Here is a 23,078-nt window from a genome sequence, read left to right as displayed (position 1 = left end):
GAAAAACAACCTGGAATGTCAGGTTGAGGAGTTAAGATTTTCTTCTCTAGGATGAGCCACCGATGATTTTAAACTAAGAAAGGAACTTGAGCACCTTCTTTGGAAGGACTTTTCATTTTTTTTTACTTTTTTTAAATGTTTATTTTTGAGAGAGGGAGAGACAGATTGAGAGTAGGGAAGGGGCAGAAAGAGAGGGAGACAGAGAATCCGAAGCAGGCTCCTGGCTCCGAGCTGTCAGCACAGAGCCCGACGCGGCGCTCGAACCCACGAACCGTGAGATCGTGACCTGAGCTGAAGTCAGATGCTCAACCGACTGAGCCACCCAGGCGCCCATGGAAGGACTTTTTAGAAGGACTGGAGAGGGGCACCTGGGTGGCTCAGTCGGTTAAGCGGCCGACTTCAGCTCAGGTCACTATCTCGCGGTCCGTGGGTTCGAGCCCCGCGTCGGGCTCTGGGCTGATGGCTCAGAGCCTGGAGCCTGCTTCCGATTCTGTGTCTCCCTCTCTCTCTGCCCCTCCCCTGTTCATGCTCTGTCTCTCTCTGTCTCAAAAATAAATAAAACGTTAAAAAAAATTTTTTTAGAAGGACTGGAGAGGGGAGACAGCAGAAAGACCAGCTGGGAAGTCGCTGGACTTGCCCAGGTGAGAAAAGGGGGACGTATAAATTGGGGCATGACAATGGCGGCTAGAGCAGGATGAAGTCTGAAGTGGCAGCTTAAATGGGGATCAGTGCGTAGGATTAGATTGATCAAAATTCATTCTGAAAAATCTCTCGAGAAGGGGCTCCACTAAAGGCCAGCAGTAACTCAGCTAACGCCTCTTCAGAGCTGGAGTCAACACCTGTGCCTTTGGCTGAGCGCCAGATGAAAAGGGTTGGTCTCCAGAATCCACGTGGCGCAAGAATCGTCATGCACAAGATGCTCCCGAGAGGCTGGAGAGAACCCAGACAGCAAATTCACTCTTCGCACCTCCTCCTCAGGGGACACGCAACAAACAGAACGAGGAGGGGAATCCCCACACGGTCACCGCTTGCCGCGTGCTTGTACTTGAATTCTAGTCAGGCAGGTGCACAACGAGGCACCACTCACAGGGGAGATGGAACAGCCTTCGTGCCAGAAAGTGGTGGCTGGAGAGAACGGCCAGGGAACACAGGGGGTGATGCAGGTGGGGTCAAGTTTTGGGGGTAAAGAGGATGGCAGGGGGTCATTTTTTATTTGGGGCTTACTACTACCAAAAGAATGCCTTTCCCGGGCTGTATCGCCCAAGTCAGAAGCTCTATCTTTCCTAATAAGTCATTACTAATATCAACAATGCTGGTCGGAAATGAGGAAAACCTACGTCTCTCCTTTGAAGAAATGCACACTAACACTCTTGACTGAGGGTGTTAGCAAAGATTCCTTATGATGGACAACTGTGTCCCAACGGCAGCCATTAGAGCATTTCAATTGCTGGTTCTGAGTTAAGCCTTTTCCCTTGTAGTGTTGTTCAATTTCGTTGCTTGGAGCACCTTTCCTTCCAAAAGGGCAGAAAACTTTAATGGGGAATTCATGCTATCATAGAACGGCTGTCAGAACTGATACGCCGTTTCCTCCCCACACGACCCGTGACTGGCGCGAGTGGGGATTCCCAGACTCCCCCGTGAGGCGCTTCTAACCAGTCCTATGAAAACACAACTCCTCCACACCGGGCTTCATCTCACATGCTTCCTGCTCTGAAGATGCAGAGAAATTGCAGAAAGTTCCCCTCGATGTGCCAAGGTGGCACAGTGGCCCTCTGAGTGGGGGACTTGGGAGAGGGATCAGGAGGGAAAGTGAAGAGGAGAGTTTCGAGTGGCTCCAAGTACGCCTGGTTGTCCATCAGAGAAACATTCTGTTCCTTTTGTCTCCAAAGGGAGCAGCTCCAGAAGAGACTGGGCTGGAGAGGCGCGAGGGATGCAGGTTAAACTCTCGAGAAACCTTGACTGCCAGCCTGGGGGGGGAAGACAGCGGGGAAGACCGCTAGGGGAAACATGCATCCTCCCTCGCGACAGTCCCCCACCACTGCTCACCAACCGGAAGGCCATGGGCGCTTGGCCCCAGAAAACGCTCTGGAATGCTCCTGCGCTTGCCGGGGAAGGCGAAAGCAGCGTTGAGCAATGGCCACTGGTCTGGGGGAACTTTCCAACGTCTCGAATTCCGACCAGACCAGTTCCGGATGTGTGCGGCTTGGCTGACCTCGGGGAGAAGCCCCGATGATCACCAGGGGTGGGTCTCGTGAGCCTGCGGGGCTGGTGGCGGTGAGGAGCCGTGGGAGAGGGCAGAAAGATTGACAAACACGAACCCAAATAACGTGAAGTAATTTCTAAACATTTTTATTTCAAATCTCTTTTCACCCCTCCCCCGAAAGACATGGGTCAGTACAGCAATCATAAAAAGGAGATACAAACACAAGAGTCAAATGTCCCCCGCACTGACACTTACAAAAACTGGGAGTTGTACGTGGGGTTTCCAAACAGGACCTGCAGCAGAGCTACTAACATCCCTTTATGAGAGTCAAACATGCCTATTAATACAGTATATACAGACACCCCATTCTGGAACTGATCTACAGGGACATCCCAACACCCACCCATCTATCCCCAGAAAAATACCAAAACACACCCAAAGTGCATTTGTTTATATCAAAACATCTTTCCCTTTCCCCACCCCACCCGCCCCACAGACCCTCCCGCCCCATTTAAGATTGGCCTGCAAGTCTATTTTAACCATTTAGTAATTTTTTATCGTTTATGAAAATAAATTATACAGCAACTATTTTAATAAATTAAGCACAAAAAGGGGAGGGGGGGGGAGAGAGGAGGAAAACTAAAGGGGAAGACAAAAGCCAGGCCACACTTTGGCTTGGAGGAGGGCAGGGTGGCAAACAGGACAGAGGCGGTTGCAGGGGGTGCGGCTCCCCTTCTGGGAAAGAACTGGCAACCACCCTGAGCCCAGAATGACACCCCTCTTCATTGAGTTTCTTAAAAACAACCAAAAAATGTACAGCAGTGGCTGTGCCACGGGCAGCACCAGCGTGGGCACTCCGACGACCGGCCTGCCCACAGAGCGGTGCCTGGATTATGTTGTCCCTTGAAAAAGGTTCTGGGCCGAACGGCGAGGGGCAGGTCCCCGTTCAAGGGAGCACCAGGGATGGAGTAGCCAGACCAGCCTTCCTGCCCCACCCGAGCTGGGCGGGCGGTGTGTGATTATCCTGGGTTCCGAACAAGAGTGTCCTAAGTTTTCTTCACACTCTCTCTCCAGGAGCCAAGGCTGCAGTCCAGCTGCAACCAGACATCCGCGTCTTCCATGGCTGGCTGCTTTTTACCTGCCCCTTCATGCCTCTTGGCACTTGGGAGGGAGCGGGGAGGGAGCAGCTCCAGGTACCCTCTAACTGAGATGAAATGAGCATGAAGGCAAGTCACAGACTCAGCATGCAGGACTGGCTTCCCAGAGGTAGATGGGGGTGGAAGGGAGGAGAGAAGGGGTACAGAGGACAGGACGGACGGGAAGCAGGGAGCAACTGGGCCGGCACCTCCCAGGAAGGTCAAAAAGCGATGGAAAGGACAAAGACAGTATGGAATCTGTATGTAAAGAAAGGTCTTTCCCTGGCAGATTAGACAATCGGTATTTTAAATACACTTTACTCTGTTCTTCGAACTGAAGCACCTGAGTCCCCAGTGCCTCCGTCTCTACGGCCCAAACCCCACCTCACTCCTCCCAATGCTTTGCTCTCCATCTTCTCAAGGCCTCCTGTCCTTTTGTGCTGAGCACGAGGGCTCCGATGGCAAAACGGGATAGGTCACAGGGACTGGCAGACTCGACTTTGCCTTCTTGAGTTTCTTTGAGGCCCACTAATCCTACAGCTATCACAGGGGGAGGGAGCCACGCTTTGCTTTCTTTCTTTCTTTCTTTTTTTTTTTCTTTTTCTTTTTTAATAAAAAAGATTTTACTCCCCAGGAGCAAATAAATCATTTTGAACTACTGATAAACACTGCTGCAGTGAAAAAGAAAGATGGCTACATGTATGCAATAGCACAAATTCAGTGTAAGAACAGCTGTGTTGACAATTAGAGATAAAAATCATTTATCCATTCCCCCCTTTCCCACAAACCAAACCAAGAGGATTCCCATAGGGAAAATGTCTAACTCAGAAGCTCCTCCCTTAGGGACAGGGGGCGTGTCATTCTCTTAAAAGTGGAAAACAAATGGCAGGTCTCCCCACGATGGAGATGCTCTCAACACCCCAACTGGTGGCAAGACCTCCGCAAATGAAGACACACACACACACACACACACACACACACACGCACACGCACGCACGCAGACGCACGCTGACTTTCAGACCTCCTTCCTGCAGCCATGGAGCTTTATCCCAGCACCTAGTCCTCCAACTTCAGGGCCTGAGGCCGAGGAGGAGGCATCAGTGCAAAAGGATGTAACTGGAGGGAAAAGTCCCATCCCCATTTCCTGCTGGGACCCGAGGGCTTCGAGCAGCCTGGCTCCCCTGAGGGCCTCGGCTGAGGGCACCCCAAGGCATCCAGCTCTCCTCTAGGCTCTCACGTTCGGATCTGCCAACACCAAGCACCATCCCTGCTCCCCCGATCTTCCTGGATGGGCACCCTGTGTTTGTAGCCGTCCCCACACCACTCCCATCCTTGGCGAGGGCCACCATGAGCCCCAGGGAAAGGAAGGACAAGGGGAGAGGAAACCTGGTGGCGAGCTCCCGCCCAGCCTCTCCTCTCAGGGGCCTGCACGCCGCCGCCCGTGGCTCACATTCACTAGATCTAGGCACCAGCTGGCCAACAGGCGAAGGCCACCGTCAATGGTCCCAAACTCCCAGTCGTCCCCCACTTGCCTAGTCCTCACAGCAAAGCCCCACCCTCCTCACTCTGTGTTCCTGCCACAGCACGCGAATTTCAAGTAACAGCAAATTGTAGCAGTAGCTGTCACTAGCTTACGGTGGTTCACACCTGTCCTGAGGAAGGTTGCAGTAGGTTGACCACTAACAAGTAAGGGTCACACGAGCAAGGACCCATCCACAACTTAGAAATCAATGGTGGGTCCCTAGAGGTGAGAACCTTTTCCAGTTTGTGACTTTAAAATACAACAATCAAAGAGGAATGAGTTCCGTCTGTGGACCGCCTCTCAACGAGCACGACACAGAACTGGCAAAGGAGGAGTGGGCCCAGCCCGGAGAGCTGAGCGGAAGTGCTGGCGACAGGCCAGCCGCTCCTGCTCTCTCTCTGCTCTCTCACCAGGCCGGTCCCTCAGCCGGCTGCCCCACTCCCGCCTCTTCTTCCCCCTCATCTCCGGAGAGAGTCTGTCTCCCCTCTGTGCAACTCTGTCTCGCAGCCCACCCTGAGGAAGGACGAGGCTACAGCCTGGGCCATGACTAGCGCACCAACAGATCACGGACACAGGTCTATGTTACCCTTTGCCAGGAGGAGAAAGAAGGACGGTGGTGAGGTTGGGTCATGCCTCTTCAGCTAAGGTTTGCTTCTAGACCCGACTGTCTGAATGCTCCAGCAGAAACCCCTGATCCCACAAAGGGTAGCACCCAGACTGTGCTGAGGGCAGTGAGGCCCCTGGTCGTGGGCAGGAGCCAGCTGACTTCTGGCTTTGGGTTCCAATTCACCATCACAAGCCCTCAGTACTCAGATCTGCCTGATGCTAGGAAGTTTCCATCTAAACTGAGAAAGGAGGGACTGACGCTGCTGCTCTGGATTGGGGCTGCACACACTACTCAGCACACAGCCTGCAGATTTCCGCCTCCAGCCTTCCATTCGTGTGTTTCCTGTCTCACTGTCCTACCCTCGCCCAGGACCCAACGCCCCGCCACCAAAGAGCTCTCCTAGACCACCTCATCTACCCCAATCTTAACCATCTGAATTTCTTTAAAGACAGCCCTTGACTCTTCTGCCACATTCTCCAATTGCTTCATGGACGGCAGTCACCTAAAAGATCCCTTAGGCCAGACATCATGTCTTTCCCCTCTTGTGTTTTCCACAGTATCTAGCCCAGAGCCAGGCAAACACACTAAGAAAAAGAATTTTAAATGATGGGTGGGTGAAATGGTATATATATATATATATAAAAAAAGAATCCCAAAGAGCTGCACATCAGCCACTCAAGGATCCCACTGGATTCCAGATATATGGTCTACTGTTGGGTGGCACTTTCTGCAAGATGGCAAGTTAATCTGCACCCCCAAGAGGCAAGACTCACAGACTAAGCCAATTTCTGGGATCACTATCTTAATTGGCGGGCAGTACCACACAGAATTCAAGGAGAGAAGAGGTACCTCACAACAAAACAAAGGTGGGCTGTGTTTACACTACAAGCTCATTTTGTGGGCCCCCTCTTTACTTATGCTTACACACAGGTAACACTGCAAGTCTCCTCCCAATCCCACTACAAGGAGGAAGACTGGCCATTCCATGCAGGACATAAGGCAGAAGGCCAACACTTCTAGATGAGACAGTCCTATAAATTACTGAGACACTGGGGCCTCACCCCCAAACCACCAGGAAACCACAAACCTGACCATATTATTTTATCTCATGAGATGAGGCAGATATAAGCACAGGGGAACCAAAAAAGGCAGTCTAATGGAATATTACTACAAAAGAACAATAAAGACCAAAACAGCTTGATTTTCACATCTTAATAGCAAACCTCTCCCCAGAGTTAACTCTATAGAAAAGCAAACTCATAATATCGTATGATTTGACAATGGCCCGCTTCAGAAAAAAAATCAAAGACCACTGAAAAGCGCTGGAGTCTTTCTCCCTCCTCCTCCACTTCTACCTGGAAGGCGGGCAACTCCCAAATCAGCATCTGACACACTGCCCCACGAAGGGGGGCCAACAGGATCTGACTCACGAAAATGCTTGGGTTGCTAGAAAAGACACAGGAAAATAAAAAAGCTCTTGCTACCTCCCGTCACGGAAGTGGGACAACAGCGATAAACCTAAAAACAGGAGATGTAATGCTCTCCTCCTCTCTGATCCAATGACGTTCCATTAAGGCTGAGACACTGGAGAGCTTCTTCTCGGAAGAGCACAAGTTCAACAGCTTCGTTTCTCACCGTCCTCCATGTTCCCTCTCACTAGCTGACAGACATATGGAGGGAAGTACCACTGACTCCTAAGTCACGGGTACAGCCTGCCGTTAAGAATCTGGAAGCATGCTCCATTAACTTCAGCAGCTCACGATGAGGGCTCTCAACTGCTCAGGTGATGAGAAAATCCACTGCCTTGACAGCTGGCAGAGGCAATAGGAACGATGTTGCCATGATCGGAGTGAAATGTACAGTCATCTCGAGGGGAGGGGTGGAGGGTGGCGGGTGGAGGAAGAACGGGACTGGTTTGAGGTCACAGAACTTAGGAATTCCGTAAGACAAAACTAGCACAGCTTCTATGAGAGGTGATGCTGAAATCACGTGTAAAACCTTAGAAGGAAAGGATGTGAGGAGCCACTGCTTTCCCCAGCAGGGGCGGGCCCTTTGCCGGTTTTTGTTCAGCTGTCTTCTGTTCGAGACCACCCACCCTCCTTTCTTTCCTGCTGCTACTGAGGCTACCCATGCTTAAAGAGAGGCAGATTCTCATCTCTCAGAAACTCCCCACTTGATTTACACTTCTGACTCCTCCTCTCTCCTTCTTCAAGGTCAACGGTGAACGCGCGCACTCTGCCTTTGGCACCAGCTGAATGACCGTCACTGGCAATCCCTCCTCCTCTCCCCTCCCATGGACCTGTCTCGCCCTTGGTGCCACTTCCAGCCCAATGGGGCACAAACCCCAGCTGCCTTTAAAGGAAGTTTTCCATACGGAGAAATGCAAATACCCAAAACAAAACTTCTAAAAAAGGAACAGTGTTGAGACTTCTTCCAGTTTTCCAAGGAGCTCGTCCAGTTCCAGGATAGCACAGGGGCTGGACACGAAGAGGCGGAGCCCCCGCTCAAAGAGTGTGGTTGTGTGCTTCTTCCAAGCCCCAGAGCGGCGAGGGGAGCCAAAGTCCTTGCACAGAGGGTCTCCGCCCTTCCCGTTCCCTCGTTCTTCCTCACTCCCCTCCACGGTAGCTTCATTTGGTTCTTCAAAACTGGAGCTTGGCAACCAAATGCCTAGATGAAAAAAGGAAAAAAATCAGAGCAGCCCGCTGGAGTGTAACCAAGATGGAGAGCAGCCCAGCCTCGGCTGGGGAAAAGTACAGCTCAAACAGAGAACGGAGACCTGAAAAGCCAACGGCTCCCACCAACACGGCTGCCCGGCTCAGGATGTGGCAACGGCCTTTGCTGCAGGGACCTGAGCGGCCTAGGACTTGGACGCTAAAAAAAGGTCCTAAAATGACTAATAAACATATTCCATCACATTGCCTAACCTCTCTCTCTCCTTTTCCCTCACCTTTTAATTTTCCACCCACTTCCACCCCCCCCCCCCCCTCCTTTCCTGAGGCTTGTCTGCTACAGGGACTAGAAAGTAAAAGAAAGAAAAAACTGACCCCCTGGAGTAACCCCTGGTGAGTCTGGCTAGAAAACGCTATAGGTCGTTGCAGCTTCTGGCTACCGAAGAGGAGTGATATATAATCACAAATGCCAACGCGGCTTCTACCTCCTGACTTAATGAGGGCACTGTCCCAACTGTTCTTCTGTCTGCTGACTCCAAGCACCCTGACACGAAACTCCCCAGGTGACAGTACGCACAGACCAAGTGGCCCATTCAGAACTCCCAAATTAAAAGCAGGCTGACCAACAAGAAGTCATAAGGGCTGAATTTCACAAAATAGGGCCGTCCCCCTTCAGGAGTGGTACTTCCCTTTTTTCAAGGGGCCCTGAGGTCTGAATCTGGAGGGAGTACGGCATGATGCTTACTCTCTGCCACAGGCAACAGTCCCGGTGTCACACAGAGCGAAGAGACCCTGGGAGCTCAGTTCAATCCTTTGCCAATACACAACCGTCCCCCATACTCACGACAAATGGCTACCCCTGGCCTGTACCTTATCAGATCAAGCCCCTTCCCATCTCACGGCCTTTATGCTTATTGGACCGCTTGCCCAGAATGCTCTGCTCCCAGATCCTCTTCTGACTCCTTAATATTCAGATCTCAGCTGAAAGGATACCTCCTCACAGGGGCCTTCCCTGATCATCCAAACCTAAGTACCACTCTCCCACCCCTAATCACTAAACTTCACCAAGTTTTATTCCTCGTAACAGTACAGTCAACTGAAATCAGCCTATTCACTTATTTACATGTTTGCTGTCTGTCTGTCTCTCCCTATGAGAATTGCAGCTCAGCGAGGTCAGGGCCAGGGACTATCCCGCACAGCACTTTTCCCAACCTACTTTGGGTACTCAACAAGTAGACAGATATCTGCTAAGTGCATAAACAAATGGGGGAACTCACTAACGCCTCTGGAAAACCATTCCACTTTTGGACCTCTCTGTTAAAACGGTTCTTCTAGGGGCACCTGGGTGGCTCAGTCAGTTAACCATCCGACTTTGCCTCAGGTCATGATCTCACGGTTTGTGAGTTCGAGCCCCGCGTCGGGCTGTGTGCTGACAGCTCAGAGCCTGGAGCCTGCTTCGGATTCTGTGTCTCCCCGCTCTCCGCCTCTCCCCTGCTTGCACTCTGTCTCTCCTGTCTTTTCTCAAAAATAAACATAAAAAAAACCCAGTTCTTCTAAAGTTGGACTAGAGTCTAGCTCCTTATAACTTCCATCCACTGTGGTCCCTGGAGCCACACAGACTAAGTTCAACCACTCTTCCTTTGTATTTCTTTCAGCCATCAAGCCCCTCTCACCTCAAAACTTCTCTGCTCCGTGTTAATCAGGTATTCCCCATATGATGAAGTTTGGAGCCCTCGGCCACCCTGAGCCCACCCCTGAACGTGCTGTGAGGGTTCCTCCCAAGGCACGGCGCCTACAGAAGCAGTGCTCTGACTAAAGGGTCCTAATTACTCCACCAGGGTGCCACCGTGCAGGTGCCGCCGTTCCCTCCTGCCTTCCCTTCCTAATCTCAACTGCAAAGCCACCAAACAGAGAAATCCTCCCAGACATCGGAGCATTTCGATGTTGTAGGAGTCGCTTCCGAGGGCATACAACTTGCCTACAACTGAAGATATGACAAGAGACTGCACACCCAGCCCAGGATGCTTTAAGTTAAAGCTACGCAGCCTCCCAGGGTCACCATTTCTTGATCACTCTCCTTTCATTCCTTCTCCTCTTGTTAATCTTTACTAGGCCAGCTCACCTGCTTTCCACCAAGAGCACAGGCTCAGGGATGTCCAGAGCTAAGGGGAGACACACAGCTGGGATCACCTTGGTCATGGCCCAGGAAAACCCGTGGGACATCAACGCCAGCCGTCACGCTCTCCGGTTATAAAGACAGCAGAGAGCACGGGGAGATGATGGCTCCCTTGGTTCTAAGGCTGTCACTCTGCCGGTTTTTCCCCTAGTTTGCTCGGTGTGGGAGGGGGCACTGGGAACAGAGAAGGTTAGAGGGAAGCAGACGTAGTGGGTGCTTCAAGAGGACACTCTACGCAAAGGTGAAAGACGGGGGATCACCGCACTCTGCAGATCACCGGAACGTGAGATCCTGCAGGTAATCCACACCACCAAAAATCACAACTCTCTGGCAATTTTGTTCCCTACTCATCCTTACCTTTCAATGCTCACGTAACTGCAATTTAAGAGACTAATTACCATTCATCTGCACAAACCAGTATTCCAAGATATTTTATGGGGAGAATAAATGACTAGAAGTCAGTTAATGTAGTGACGGGAGAACAGCCACTCAGATAAATGAATTCCTTAGCTAATTCACTTACTCTTTTCAATAATTTACTTTTCAGTGGTCCGGATGGAAATCTAAGTAGAAGAGTGGTGAGCTTTTTTGCTCTCGCCCTCACATGCCAAGCCATGGGACTCGGGAGTTCCCACCGAAGCACACGCCTGTTGCAATTAAAGGCACGTCTGCCTCCCCTTTGATGAAGTTTCCTCCCCTTTGGTGTCCTGTTTTACATGTCATTTGTGCAACAGCAAGAAGAGTGGTCAAAGTAGGAGAGAAGACCGCACACTTAGTTACACTTGTGTGCCCTCCTCCTTATTTATATTCAGTGATTAGCTTGCATGCTGCTTGGCAAATACTCTTGAGGCCTCTCATGTCTATCTGTTCTTCTCCCATTTGGCGTATGTGCCCCCTGGACTCCATGACCAGATCTGGTAACTGTATGGGCAGATGCCTGGATCGAGAGTATATGCGTGGGGTGTGGAGGAGGGGGGCAAGGCCCACGATGATAACTGTCCAGAAACACTTAGCTGGGCAGCGAGACAGAGAGCTCATACCCTTGGTGGCGACTAGCAGGGGGCCCCTCGCTACGTGGAGGGTTCAGCCTCTTGCTTCTGTTTGGAAATGAGCTGCGCTTCCTTTAGAGACAGGTACACCTCTTCCTGAGGATCATAGTAGTAGAACTTTCGGATATAAGAGATCAGAGGTCTGTGAACACAAGAGGGATACACGTAAAGTGTTACATACAAAGATCATAAACAAAAGGCCGCTTTTGTTCAATCCTTCCTTCTTCTTCAACCCCTGGATGGCCGAGACTACACAAAAAGCTGTCGACCTCAGAAAATTCCCACTTTCTCACTTATTACAGTTCTGTCTCCCTCCCTCTTACCACCTCCACTCCACTCTGCATAGCGACTGCAGAAGGGGGGCTGACACACACGCACACACCTTCCTCCCTTCTGGCTGCCAGCTGACATTTCCAGAGTTGGGTGCTAAGACACGTGAGAAGTGAAAGGGCGACGCCTGTGAACACTGACGGCACGATCAGCTGGCGGGCCTCACTAACATTTACAACCAACCCTCCATTCCATTCCCGCCCCACCCCTAGAGACCCCACTTTACTTAGGCAGTGGGAGATCCGGGATGTGATCTATCCGGACGAGCTGTCGGATTCGGAATCTGCAAAGGTGCTGGAGGGATTTGACGTTGCTGAATCGAGACACCGGATAGAGCAGCTGGACTGGAGTTGGAGGCAGTCCTTTGGGAACGAAAACCAAGAGACATATTCAGAGGGAACAATGCAGCTAACTACCACTGCCCTCGTGAAGAGAATCCAGGGAAGGGAAATGGGGCTTCTTTACAGTTCATGTGTGCGTTCTGTGCAAAAGCTCCCTTCCACAAAGACCTGCTGATTTCCATTGTCAGAAGTATTACCGCTGTGTTTCACTCAAGGGACTCTACTCGCCCCCACCAAGGGCCCCCCGAGCATTACTCGTGACAGCTGACAGTCTTGCTCTTCAGAACAGCCCAATGCAAAGTGCCAAGCCACAGACTTGACTTGGAGCCAAGTGGCCAATCCCAGGCCCGAGGCTCTCAGTGAAGGGCAAGAATCAAAGCATCCCTCCTAGGAACGGGACGTACTTGCGCAGCACATCTAGCAGCATCCTGCACGGGACAACTGGGGCTGCTCAGAAGGGTCCCCAGCCGATTCCAGCTAAGAGGCTGGTAAGTAGAAGGCAACGGCTGGGATCAGAGTTTATAAGCCTATCACTCCTACCATTTACTTCAAATCAGGACAAGCAGGTTTAACCACCTCTTATTTCCCACACACAACTGCCCCCCTCACCTCCTCCCACCCTTCTTGCTCCTGAAATTTTAGCCCGGGTGCAGGAACAGAAAAAAAAAGAGGATGCTTTTAAAAGAGAAGCAACTACAGTAGCTTGGGCAGGCTGGAGTCAGTACTGCTCCGTGCCAGAGTGCCTGCTGACTGATGCCAGCCAGGCCCAAGGGGAGTCCCACACCCTGGTGTCGTCAGCATCAGCAGGCTTGGTGCTGGGGAGTTCCAACCCCCCTCGAGAGTCAATGCCACAGAACGGAGACCTCCAGAATGGCAGGAACACGGACAATGGCTCAAGGGAGCAAAGAATATTCTGGTTCCGATACACAAGGGGCTACTGGAGGCCAATAAGCAAACTGCTCTCAGAAAGCAGCTCAGGTGCAAAGGCTCTGAAAGAATTCTTTTCTCAGTCACCGTCCCATCAAAAGAAATTCTGTAGACACAACTTGTTGGAAAATAACACATCTACTGTTTTTGGAGTTCAATTTCAAACAGTTTTAAAATTTTGTTTGAAGGCACGAGAAGAAAAAATTAAAGCTTGTGGACTATCTCCCAAAGCCTTTTCGTGGTCATTGATAATGGACTTTCTGAAAAAGAAAAAAGTCCGAATACGTATTCTGCTGTTACCACATGGGGCGCCTGGGTGGCTGAGTCGGTTGAGCACCCGACTTCGGCTCAGGTCCTGATCTCCTGGCTCGTGAGTTTGAGCCCAACGTCCGACTTTGCACTGATGGCACGGAGCCTATTTGGGATTCTCTCTCTCCCTCTCTCTCTGCCCCTCCCCTGTTCAGGCTCTCAAAATAAGTAAATAAATAACTTTAAAAAATTAATTTAAAAAAAGCACTTAACCCAGGGGTGCCCGGGGGGCTCAGTCGGTTAAGTGTTGGACTCATGACTTCGGTTCAGGTCATGATCTCATGGTTTGTGAGTTTGAGCCCCACGTCATCGGGCTCTGTGCTGACGGCACACAGCCTGCTTGGGATTCTCTGTCTCCTTCCCTCTCTGCCCCTCCCCCACTTGTTCTCTATCTCTCTCTCCCTCAAAATAAATAAACGTTAAAAAAATTTTTTTAAACTTCTAACTCGGGCGCCTGGGCCCGAGTCAGTCAGTTAGGCATCCACTTTAGCTCAGGGGTTCCTACCCTGCGTCAGGCTCTCTGCTGTTGATCCCCTGTCCGCCTGGCTCTCTGCCCCTCCCCCTCTGGCACACACTGTCAAAAATAAACGTTAAAAAAAAAATTTAACTCATTTAGTCATTAAAACTATACTTTGAGGCAGATATCACTATTATCCCCATTTCATATATGATGAAGCTGAGGCCAGGCTTAGAGCACTCTCTCATGGCACAGAACCAACAAAGCTGGCCTGCCATGAACACCTGCTCTGAGGAAAAGCTGAGCCCACAGAACCTCAAAGGAAGGTTCTCCAGGAGTCTCTCCAGAGCAACTCTCCCTCTGTTGTCTGACGGGGGCGCTGTCCAGGGCAGCCCCAAGCACTCTGATTCATGACCAGCTGCTCTCAGTCTTCTCCTTGCTCCTACCCCTTCAATCCTAGGGCTTATATTCTGAAGCACTGTAGCCCTCCTCCACCCACATGGTTGGTCGTCTCCTCCCACATGCTATTAAAAAAAAAAAAAAAAAAAAAAAAATCACACATGGATTTCTCTCTTGAATATATTTAAACTCAAGTGGTTTTAAAATGGTATTGGGTTCAAAGGCCTCTTTGAATTTACCCTTTCTCTCTCTTGCATTTTAAAAATATTCTTTAGTGAATTAAACTATGGCAAACAGAAAGCTTTTGGGGATGGGTTATAATAACGCTAAATTCAACATGATGTTTCAGAGATAAAGGTAATTTATGTATCTAATTATTTATTCCCAAAGACATAGTACTATCAGACTTGTGGTTAAAGAGACCAGGATAATATGCAGCAAAAAATTATCTGATTGTTTGCCTACTTGAATTTTAATGACCACATATACTTGCCTATTTAATTGTGTTACTTATAGCCTTAGGTTCACAAATAGCGATTTGAAACCTGTTAATTCTCTGATATCCCCTGGTGTCAACCTGACCATTTACTGTTTGCCTCCAAACACAGCAAACAACTGGAGCTCTTGCATCCAGAGCATGTTAAGGGAAGAGGTTAGAGATGGAAAGAAATCCAAGACAAGACACCAGGTCAGCTGAAAGGGAAGGGACAAGATGGAACAGTGGTCATCAGGAACTTTCCTCTGGTCCTTCATACCAGGGGACCTGGGCTCCAATACAGTTTCCAGCCACTTCATTATTTTCTCTCCCCCTGCCCCCCCACCTCAAGGACCAGGTTAGGGGTGACAAATCTCTCCCAAGTCTGAGCACCCCAACACATAGGTCTTTCTGCCAAACCAAACTGTTTCCTGAAGACCAGAATTATCCAGCTCAAAATGTCAACAGTACTGGGAGGGGCACCTGAGGAGCTCAGTTAAGTGGCCAACTTCGGCGCAGGTCATGATTTCGCGGTTCCTGAGTTCGAGCCCCACACCAAGATCTCTGCTGTCAGCATGGAACCCACTTTGGAGCCTCCGTCCCCCTCTCCTGCCTCTCCTGCGTGGATGTGCTTTCTCCTTCTCTCTCAAAAATAAATAAACATTAAAAAAAAAAAAAAAAGAAATCCTGGGATACAGACCTGTCACTGAACAAACAATTATAAGATTAATGATGGTTACAAAAGAGAGACCTATTTCCTTAGGGTTGTGTAATTCAAAGTGTGATTAAAAAAACGAAAATTTGGGGAACCTGGGTGGCTCAGTCGGTTAGGCATCCAACTCTTGATTTCAGCTCAGGTCATGATCTCACTTCTGTGGGTTCAAGCCCCGCATTGGGCTCTGCATGGACAGTATGGAGGCTGCTTGGGATTCTCTCTCTTTCTCTTTCTCTACCACTCCCCCACTCATGTTGTCTTTCTCAAAATAAACAAACTTAAAAAAATTAAAAACAAAAACAAAAAAAGGTATTGGGGTACCTGGCTGGTTCAGTTGGTAGTGTGTGACTCCTGATCTCAGGGTTATAAATTCAAGCCCTACACTGGGTGTAGAGATTACTTAAAAATAAAATCTTAATGGGGTGCTTGGCTGGCTCAGTCGGTTAAGCGTCCAACTCTTGATTTTGGCTCAGGTCATGATCTCAAAGTTGGGAGATCGAGCCCCACGTCAGGCTCTGTGCTGACAACATGGAGCCTGTTTGGGATTCTCTCTCTCCCTCTCTCTCTCGGTCTCATCTCCCATCACTCGCTCGTGCACTTTGTCTCTCAAAATAAACATTTAAAAATAAACTAAGGGGCACCTGGGTGGCTCAGTTAGTTAAGCGTCCGACTCTTGATTTTGGCTCAGGTCGTGATTTCACATTTCATGAGTTCAAGCCCTGCACTGGGCTCCGCGTTGGCAGCATGGAGCCTGCTTGGGATTCTCTGTTTCCCTCTCTCTGTCCCTCCCTGCTCATGACTTTCTCTCAAAAATAAACATATAAAATAAAATAAAATAAAATAAAATAAAATAAAATAAAAATCTTTTTAAAAAACATTTTCTTTTCATGTACTTCACACTTGACAAAGATTCTCCCAACTAATAAAGATATGTTCACTTTCAGTTTGACTCGAACAGCATCAGGAGTTCTGTGTTAATCCAATCATAGTCTCTCTCTGAGACTGCTGCCCCGTAGTATAGGCATTTGGTTTATAACTGTGGAATGGACCAGACTGAGATGCAAACAGTGACCTCGGATCTGTGACAATCACGCTCCACTGTGCTAAAAAGAGATAAGGGGGAAAGCAACATCAGGTGCCATCATTTTTATTTTCACTAAGGGTCCCTCCCCTGATGTCAATTATTACAGTTGTTCTAATTTCCTTCCTTCTGCTCCTTACTTGCCACCATCCAGAACTTTCCCATTAGTCCTAGCTTTATGATTCCTAGGATCCCTAGCATCCCTTTATCACCAGCCTGCATGCCCTGTTAGTGCAGCCAACTCAGAAAAACTTGACTTTGAATCCTGGCTCTGCAATTCACTGTACCTCAGTTTCTTAATCTGTGCGGAAGGATGGGAGGGAGGAAAGGGAGAAGGGATACTGTAGTATGCCTTTAAGATTTTGTAAGGGTTTGGGGCATCTGAGTGGCTCAGTCTATTGAGCATCCGACTTCGACTAAGGTCATGATCTCGCAGTCCATGAGTTCGAGCCCTCCATCGGGCTCTGTGCTGACAGCTCAGAGCCTGGAGCCTGCTTCAGATTCTGGGTCTCCCTCTCTCTCCGTTCATGCTCTGTCTCTCTCTGTCTCTCAAAAATAAACATTAAAAAAAATTTTTTTTAATAAATAATAAAGGATCTTGTCAAGGTTAAATGAAATAATACCTGGCCCCTTGTAGGCATTCAGTTACCATCATCCCAAAGTCTCAACAAATAGGCTCCTTTTAAAAACTACGGAGTTAAAATCCCTGGTGCCGGCTGAGAAAGCTCAACCCAAATGCTAATGACTACCTCTTCTTCACACCAAGTCCCTCACAGAATCAATCTCACAGAAAGTCTAGACCTTTACAACAGCAAAGGAGGACAGCAAACAATGGTAAAGAACACTGGCTTTGCCCTTTGTCCCAGTCGTTCTGAGAGCGGTCACTTACAGTCTAGGAGCAAATACTAACTCTGCTTTGCCTTCTCAACTTGATTACAGCTCGAAGTGCAAACAGATATCCTATCTGCAGCATTCCTCATGGGTCCTAAAAAGACACCCTCCACTAATAAAAACACTGCTGTCTTCCCTGTAGTCTCCACAAATCCCAGCAAGCTCGCGTTTCACTTTGCTTGCTGTTACTTTGCCCCGTTAACAGAGTGGCGGCAAATAAAGCGCACAGTTTGGAGTTAGTTGAGCCTGGGTCTGAACTCTGACTTCAGCACTCATCAGCTAAGTGACTTTTAGAGTAAGGAACTTCACTTTTGAGCCTCAGCCTCAGTTTCTTCGCTGGCAAAATGAAAATGGTCTTATCTATAAACGGACCGATCTATTAGGTTGTTGTAAGTAATCAGAGATGTTTAAATAAAGAATCTGACAAAATAACTGGCACACGATACGATACGATCTCAACAAATAGTAGCCGTTGTTCAAAGTTCTAGCCGCTTAGTTAACAATGGTAAGAATCTTAGTTAAAATTTCTGCAGACAGGGCACATTTGTAGAAGGAAACGAGCTATACCAGAGGAGTCCAAAAAAGTCTCTCAATACTCTACAAGTAGATACATGCTCCAGACTTCAGAATCCTGTGAGAGGATTTCCCTGGTTTACCCATAAACACAGCTGCGTCTCTGCCCTTGTCAATCTCTGCCGTGCCTTGTGCTGAGTTTTACATGTGCTTCTGCCTTTATCTTCCTACCTGTCTCCCCTTTGAGGAAACGAGGTCTCTGAGGGTAGAGATGTTGCTTATTTTTGATAATGATAACCCCCAAAAGCCACAAACTTTTTTTTTTATGAAGTTTGACTAGCAATTCTTTTTTTTTCCTTTTTCTTTTTTAAACTTATTTATTTTCAAGTTAGTTAACATACAGCGTAGTCTTATTTTCAGGAGTAGAACCCAGTGATTCATCTCTTACATGTGACACCCAGGGCTCATCCCGAAAAGTGCCCTTAGTGCCCGTCACCCATTTAACCCAGTCCCTCAAAAGCCACAAACTTAAAAAAAACTGCTAAAGAGTCAATTCCTGTAAGAAAGGATTCTAACTTTTCTCTTTAACCAAGTCAACTGCATGAGACCCAACTGTGTTGACAGCGCTGAGGCAAATATTAAATGAAGTGAGAATTAATACAGTTCGCACCCTGTCATGCCTTATTTAAATCACCAAGATTATAAAACACATTCCTATAACCTGGCTCAATCCTGTTACTGATGTTCTGCCTGAGGCTCCACTGGGAACTTCTTTTTAGAGCAATTTCTTGGCAGTCAGTGTGTTTAAGAATCTTAATTTGATTCACTGGGAATGTATAAAGTTCTCATTTTCAGTTCTGTTTGTAACTTACAAACTCCTCAATTAATATGCTTGTTTTGCTTTTCCCCAGCCCTATTACAGCAGGCTCTTTCAAACCATTCTTTCAGTAAAGTTTATTTAGATACCGCACTACTAAGTGGGCAGAAAGACTATGTAATCGCACTAGCAAGGACGGGAACTTCCCAGTGCACCCAGATGGAGAGACATCTTTATAGTCAATGCCGGTAGAGACAAGAGGCACAACAAAGACTACCTACTCTTTAATAGGAAGTTTAGTGCAGAAGGACAAAATCCACAGCAGACTGCCACTGAATTCAGCCTCCTTGACACACAGCATTGGCTTTCTAGTGAATACTCTTGTAGCTTCCCTGTTCCCATAGAAATTGCCTGAGCAAGTTCTCACCTCTCTGCTTCACACGGAAGTGTGAGATCCCTGGTTCAAGGACAAGGAGACACCTCTGAATGTTAAATATTCATCATAAGACACCTGGACATCAGAGGCGGGATCCGTTTTCTCATTCATGTGGTCAAAAAAGCAAAGATTCCTTCTCAATATATTGAAGGATTAATGTTCAAGGGCAGGGGATTAACCTAACCACTAGACTCTAGGAAGAGTGGTTACCGTAAGAGCCAGAAAGAAAACTTCAACAAAGTATGGCTTTTTCTGGGGAGAAGGGGGGGCACATTTTGGTACTGTACTGCATCATGACCATGTTAAATAATTAATGTAACTATAGCCTTACCCGGAACCCTGGATCTCAAGAAGTAGAGAAACTTCCCGTTCTTGGAGTGCATGATGGCTCTTTTAATGAACTCCACCACCGATTGACAGCGATCCTCAAATTTAGGATGACACCACAGGCTGAAAGTTCCTGCCACGGAAAATTAAGGAGAGGTAAAAATGTAGAAACTTACTTTCAAAAGATCTGGGAAGTTACCTTGAACGTTTTAATAATTCTCAGTTCTGGGAGGGTAGTTTGTGGGCAAAAGCTGTCGGACAAAGGTCCTGAAGCCACCTGTTCCTGTTTGTTCCACAATGAATGGGAAGAAAAGATGTTGCCTCTAATAAGATATTAGAATGCACACTCATCTTTAAATCATGGACCATAAGGAAAGACTGCCATAGCAAAAGCAAGTTTAAATGACATCCCCTCTAAAGATCTGTCTACCTGTCTTCAAGCATTCATGGAATAGTTGGGGAAAGAACGGAACAGCAGTTCTGCAAGTCTCATTCATTCATGTGTTAGGCACAAAAAGTCAAATCCTAGGTCTTCTTTAACTTCTAAAATCCCACTCCCGCCCCAAACATGTTGCAAAGATCCCATCCCAAATTCTAAAGTCCCCAAAGCCAAAGAAAAAAACAAAAACCCAAGCACTAAGTGCAAAGAAGTCACCCACAAAAGGGACAAAATCACTCAAGAGAACTGCAGATTTGAGTCTCTCTAGCCACTCTTACAGTATCACTTAAAAAGATGAAGACAGATGCTCCATTGCAAACTGGCAACGGAAAGACCCACACGGCTTCTATTAAAAATCCCACTCATTCAAGAAAGAAAAGCCGCTTTGAACAAAAAGTAACTGGAGAACCATTTGAAAGTTCTCTCGTTACCGGCATCTCACCTATCAGGGACCTAGAGGTCAGGCATTTATTCATCATTCTCCTAGCCTAGTCATTCAGTATTTTCACAGATTTATAAAAATACTTCATTCTGAAATGCTCTATTTTGCATGTTGTTTTTCTGCTGGTCTTATTTGGCTTTTAGGAGGGCACAGGCAGTCTATGCCACGGTTATCTAACTAATTCTCAGGTCTGTGGACCAAAATTCCTTTCTCCTCATGCATCTTTAAGGCAGAGGCGGTGACAGAGAAAACCATGGACAAAGCTACGCTGGCCTAACACGCTACCTTCCTGACTCGCATGAGAAGCAAACCAGATAAACACAGCACAACATGGCCGAGAGCAGAAAAGACGTGGTGGTGGCTGAGAAGAGCATGAAAAAAAACTCTCGCTTTGAGATGCTGTGTCTAACCACTTGTTTAATGTTGATCACGTGTGGGGACAGTGTGAGGGATAGGAGGGGCAAGTCCCTGAAACTCCCCAAAGTTCCCTACGCTCAGCAAATTTGTAACATATGCAGTTATTCTGACAAAGGATGGATTACCGTGTTACCCAGCCCCACCACCTGTGACCATCACAGGTTTCTGGCACATGTCAAACCCAGCATGCCATGATGCAAAGCCAATTCCGACAGTGGTGCTGAACAAATCAGCTTCTAGATGTGACCGCAGCATGAGGCACAAGCAGGCCACAAAGGTGGAGGCACCACTAGGGAGGAAGGCAGAGAGTCTAAAGCATGTTGACCCCGCAAAGTCTCTGAGTTCTGATGACTACATAAGCTGGCCAAAAGAAATTAACACCATGCTGCTTGGCAGGAAGAGCGGATGTGACTATCGGGCAAAGAAATTCACTACAGAACAGTCACAGGGTGGACACTAAATTCTCCTCTTTGTGTATAGGATTTAATAGAAAGTCTCTCTAGATGTTAAGTTCAATTATGAATGAAGCTTGGGAGAATTTATCTAGTGGTCCTAGATTATTTCTTCCCTCTATCAAGAGAATTTCACTGGCTTTGCTCTGTTCAGCAGTCTTGTGCAGGCCCTCCTATTTTGGAGACAAAATGCTGAGAATACTAAATGGAACCCTTACCTTCCTCCCTACCCCCGCCAACATTTCTTCTAGTGACTGAAACCAGTACCCACAACAACATTCAACTGAATATGAGATTCTCCTCCCTCTTCATAGTTCCACTTCTACAAATCCTTCCTATGACAAAGCCGGACAGCACAAGCAGAGGCAGGCAAAGGGGGAAGAAGGCTTTCTTCAAACAGCACCTCTTACCTCTGTAGTGCTCCATTCTCGTGTGGTGGGTGATACCCTGTGACCGGAAACTGAGGCTCAGGATATAACGAGGATCAGAGCTATCTCGTACCAGGAAAGAGCCATCTGGCTTCCCTTTCAGCTTCATCTCTGCATCTTCCCAGTTCATTGGTCCCCAGTACCAACCACACTACCAAAGATAAGAATTGGTCAAGTGATTTACAGCACAGGGAAATGTTCAAGTTCTCAGCACAATCTATTTTACCACAGGAGAAGCCCCCTTCTTATCACTTCCTAAACATTTCGCTAGACAAAAGCTAAGAGTGTCTTAACCGTTAGCAACGAACAGCAGGCTCGTTGTTTTAGACCTCCAAAGTAACAGAAGAATAAGCCTACAATTGCATTACTGAAGCCCTCCGAAGAAGAGAAGCGGGAACTGGGTCAGTTAATCTATCGAAGTCAGCTTCAACTACGTAAACATTTCTCCACAACCTCTCTTACCATGTTCAATATTTTTCCTCCAAGATTTACTTTTACAACGTCTCTTATGGAATTGATCAGAGCAGCACAATTGTTTTGGCACTGTAAATACAGAGGCAAGATAACTACTCTTCTTCTAAAAATAACGAGACGAGAGCCCAGTACAGAAGAAGGGGAGTGGGAGAGGAGGCCAGCCACCAGTCCCCAGGCACCACCCACCTTCTCCAACTCTCGAAGGCTGGCTGCAAAGCTGCTTGAGTCGGGCCGGTAGAGGGGACACTGGAGATGCTGGGGGGGCTGGCTGTGCAGGGATTCAGCTGCTCGGATGGGAGCGATCCGGGGAAATGCGTCTGCAGGGCAAAAGGGTGATGGTCACTTGTTCCTTCCTTGCTCACAACCACAAGCAGATCCTCCCCCCAAAACAGAGATGCTAACTGAAGAGGGGCAAGGCATTAGAAGCTAAGCTGGAAAGGGTGGAAGCCAAAGCAGTGGAAAAGAGCTGGATGGGCTGGAACAAAAAGCTGTGTGGGCTCGTGGAAGCTGTGAAGGATGGGTGGGGGCATTTTGCCCCAGGAGAGGGGGAGGGGGGCTGCTCACTAACCTGACTAAGGTGACTACTTCAGGGGCTTCACCAGCCTAGAGCGATTCCAGCTTCTCCCACCTCGAGGTGAAGCGCCGGTAAAGCAGCCTTGGAAATAGTGACTCGCTTACTTGCCCAGGAAGAAGAACCATTTTGCCAGGCAAGTAGAAAAGAATGCCGATTTCATTCATTTTACTCCGTGGGTACTGGAGGCTGGCAAAGCAGGTATGGGCTACTAAAGGCTTGGTACTTATTTACAAGGCTGCAGTAAACATTAAAAGCTTAGAAAAACCAGGGAACTTTGAAAACTTTAAACCTCCTCACCATCCTGAGATTAGGGAAGTTTCCCAAGTGAGATCTACTCAGAGATTGCAAACCAGTCTCAGCAACAAGGAGGGGAAAAATTCAATAGTCTTTTTATCCCTAGCAAAAGTCAGATTCACCTCCACAGGGAAAACGGGTCAGAAAAACCAGTTCTTGGCCTCAATTCCAAGGAGTT

General features: G+C 48.2%; 1 protein-coding gene across 3 annotated transcripts in view; it reads right to left on the bottom strand.

Annotated features, from left to right (window-relative positions):
• Positions 1–2,333: 2,333 nt before the first annotated feature.
• Positions 2,334–23,078, bottom strand: part of SOCS7 (suppressor of cytokine signaling 7) — a 33,105-nt gene continuing 12,360 nt past the window's right edge. For 2 of the 3 annotated variants that reach the window (XM_043584235.1, XM_043584234.1), the window contains 6 exons: positions 22,219–22,349; positions 21,541–21,709; positions 19,385–19,513; positions 11,919–12,054; positions 11,354–11,504; positions 2,334–8,135 (listed from right to left, as the gene is read on the bottom strand). In XM_043584235.1, coding sequence (XP_043440170.1) covers positions 11,384–11,504; positions 11,919–12,054; positions 19,385–19,513; positions 21,541–21,709; positions 22,219–22,349 — 686 coding nt within the window. In that variant the 3' untranslated portion in view covers positions 2,334–8,135; positions 11,354–11,383. Of the gene's footprint in view, positions 8,136–11,353; positions 11,505–11,918; positions 12,055–16,253; positions 16,419–19,384; positions 19,514–21,540; positions 21,710–22,218; positions 22,350–23,078 lie in introns of those variants that run through there. The other variant, XM_043584236.1, reaches the window with a different exon arrangement.

The sequence above is a fragment of the Prionailurus bengalensis genome, chromosome E1 (assembly GCF_016509475.1).
Source record: "Prionailurus bengalensis isolate Pbe53 chromosome E1, Fcat_Pben_1.1_paternal_pri, whole genome shotgun sequence".
Classification (NCBI taxonomy): Eukaryota; Metazoa; Chordata; class Mammalia; order Carnivora; family Felidae; genus Prionailurus; species Prionailurus bengalensis.
This window is presented reverse-complemented; position numbering and strand designations above follow the sequence as displayed.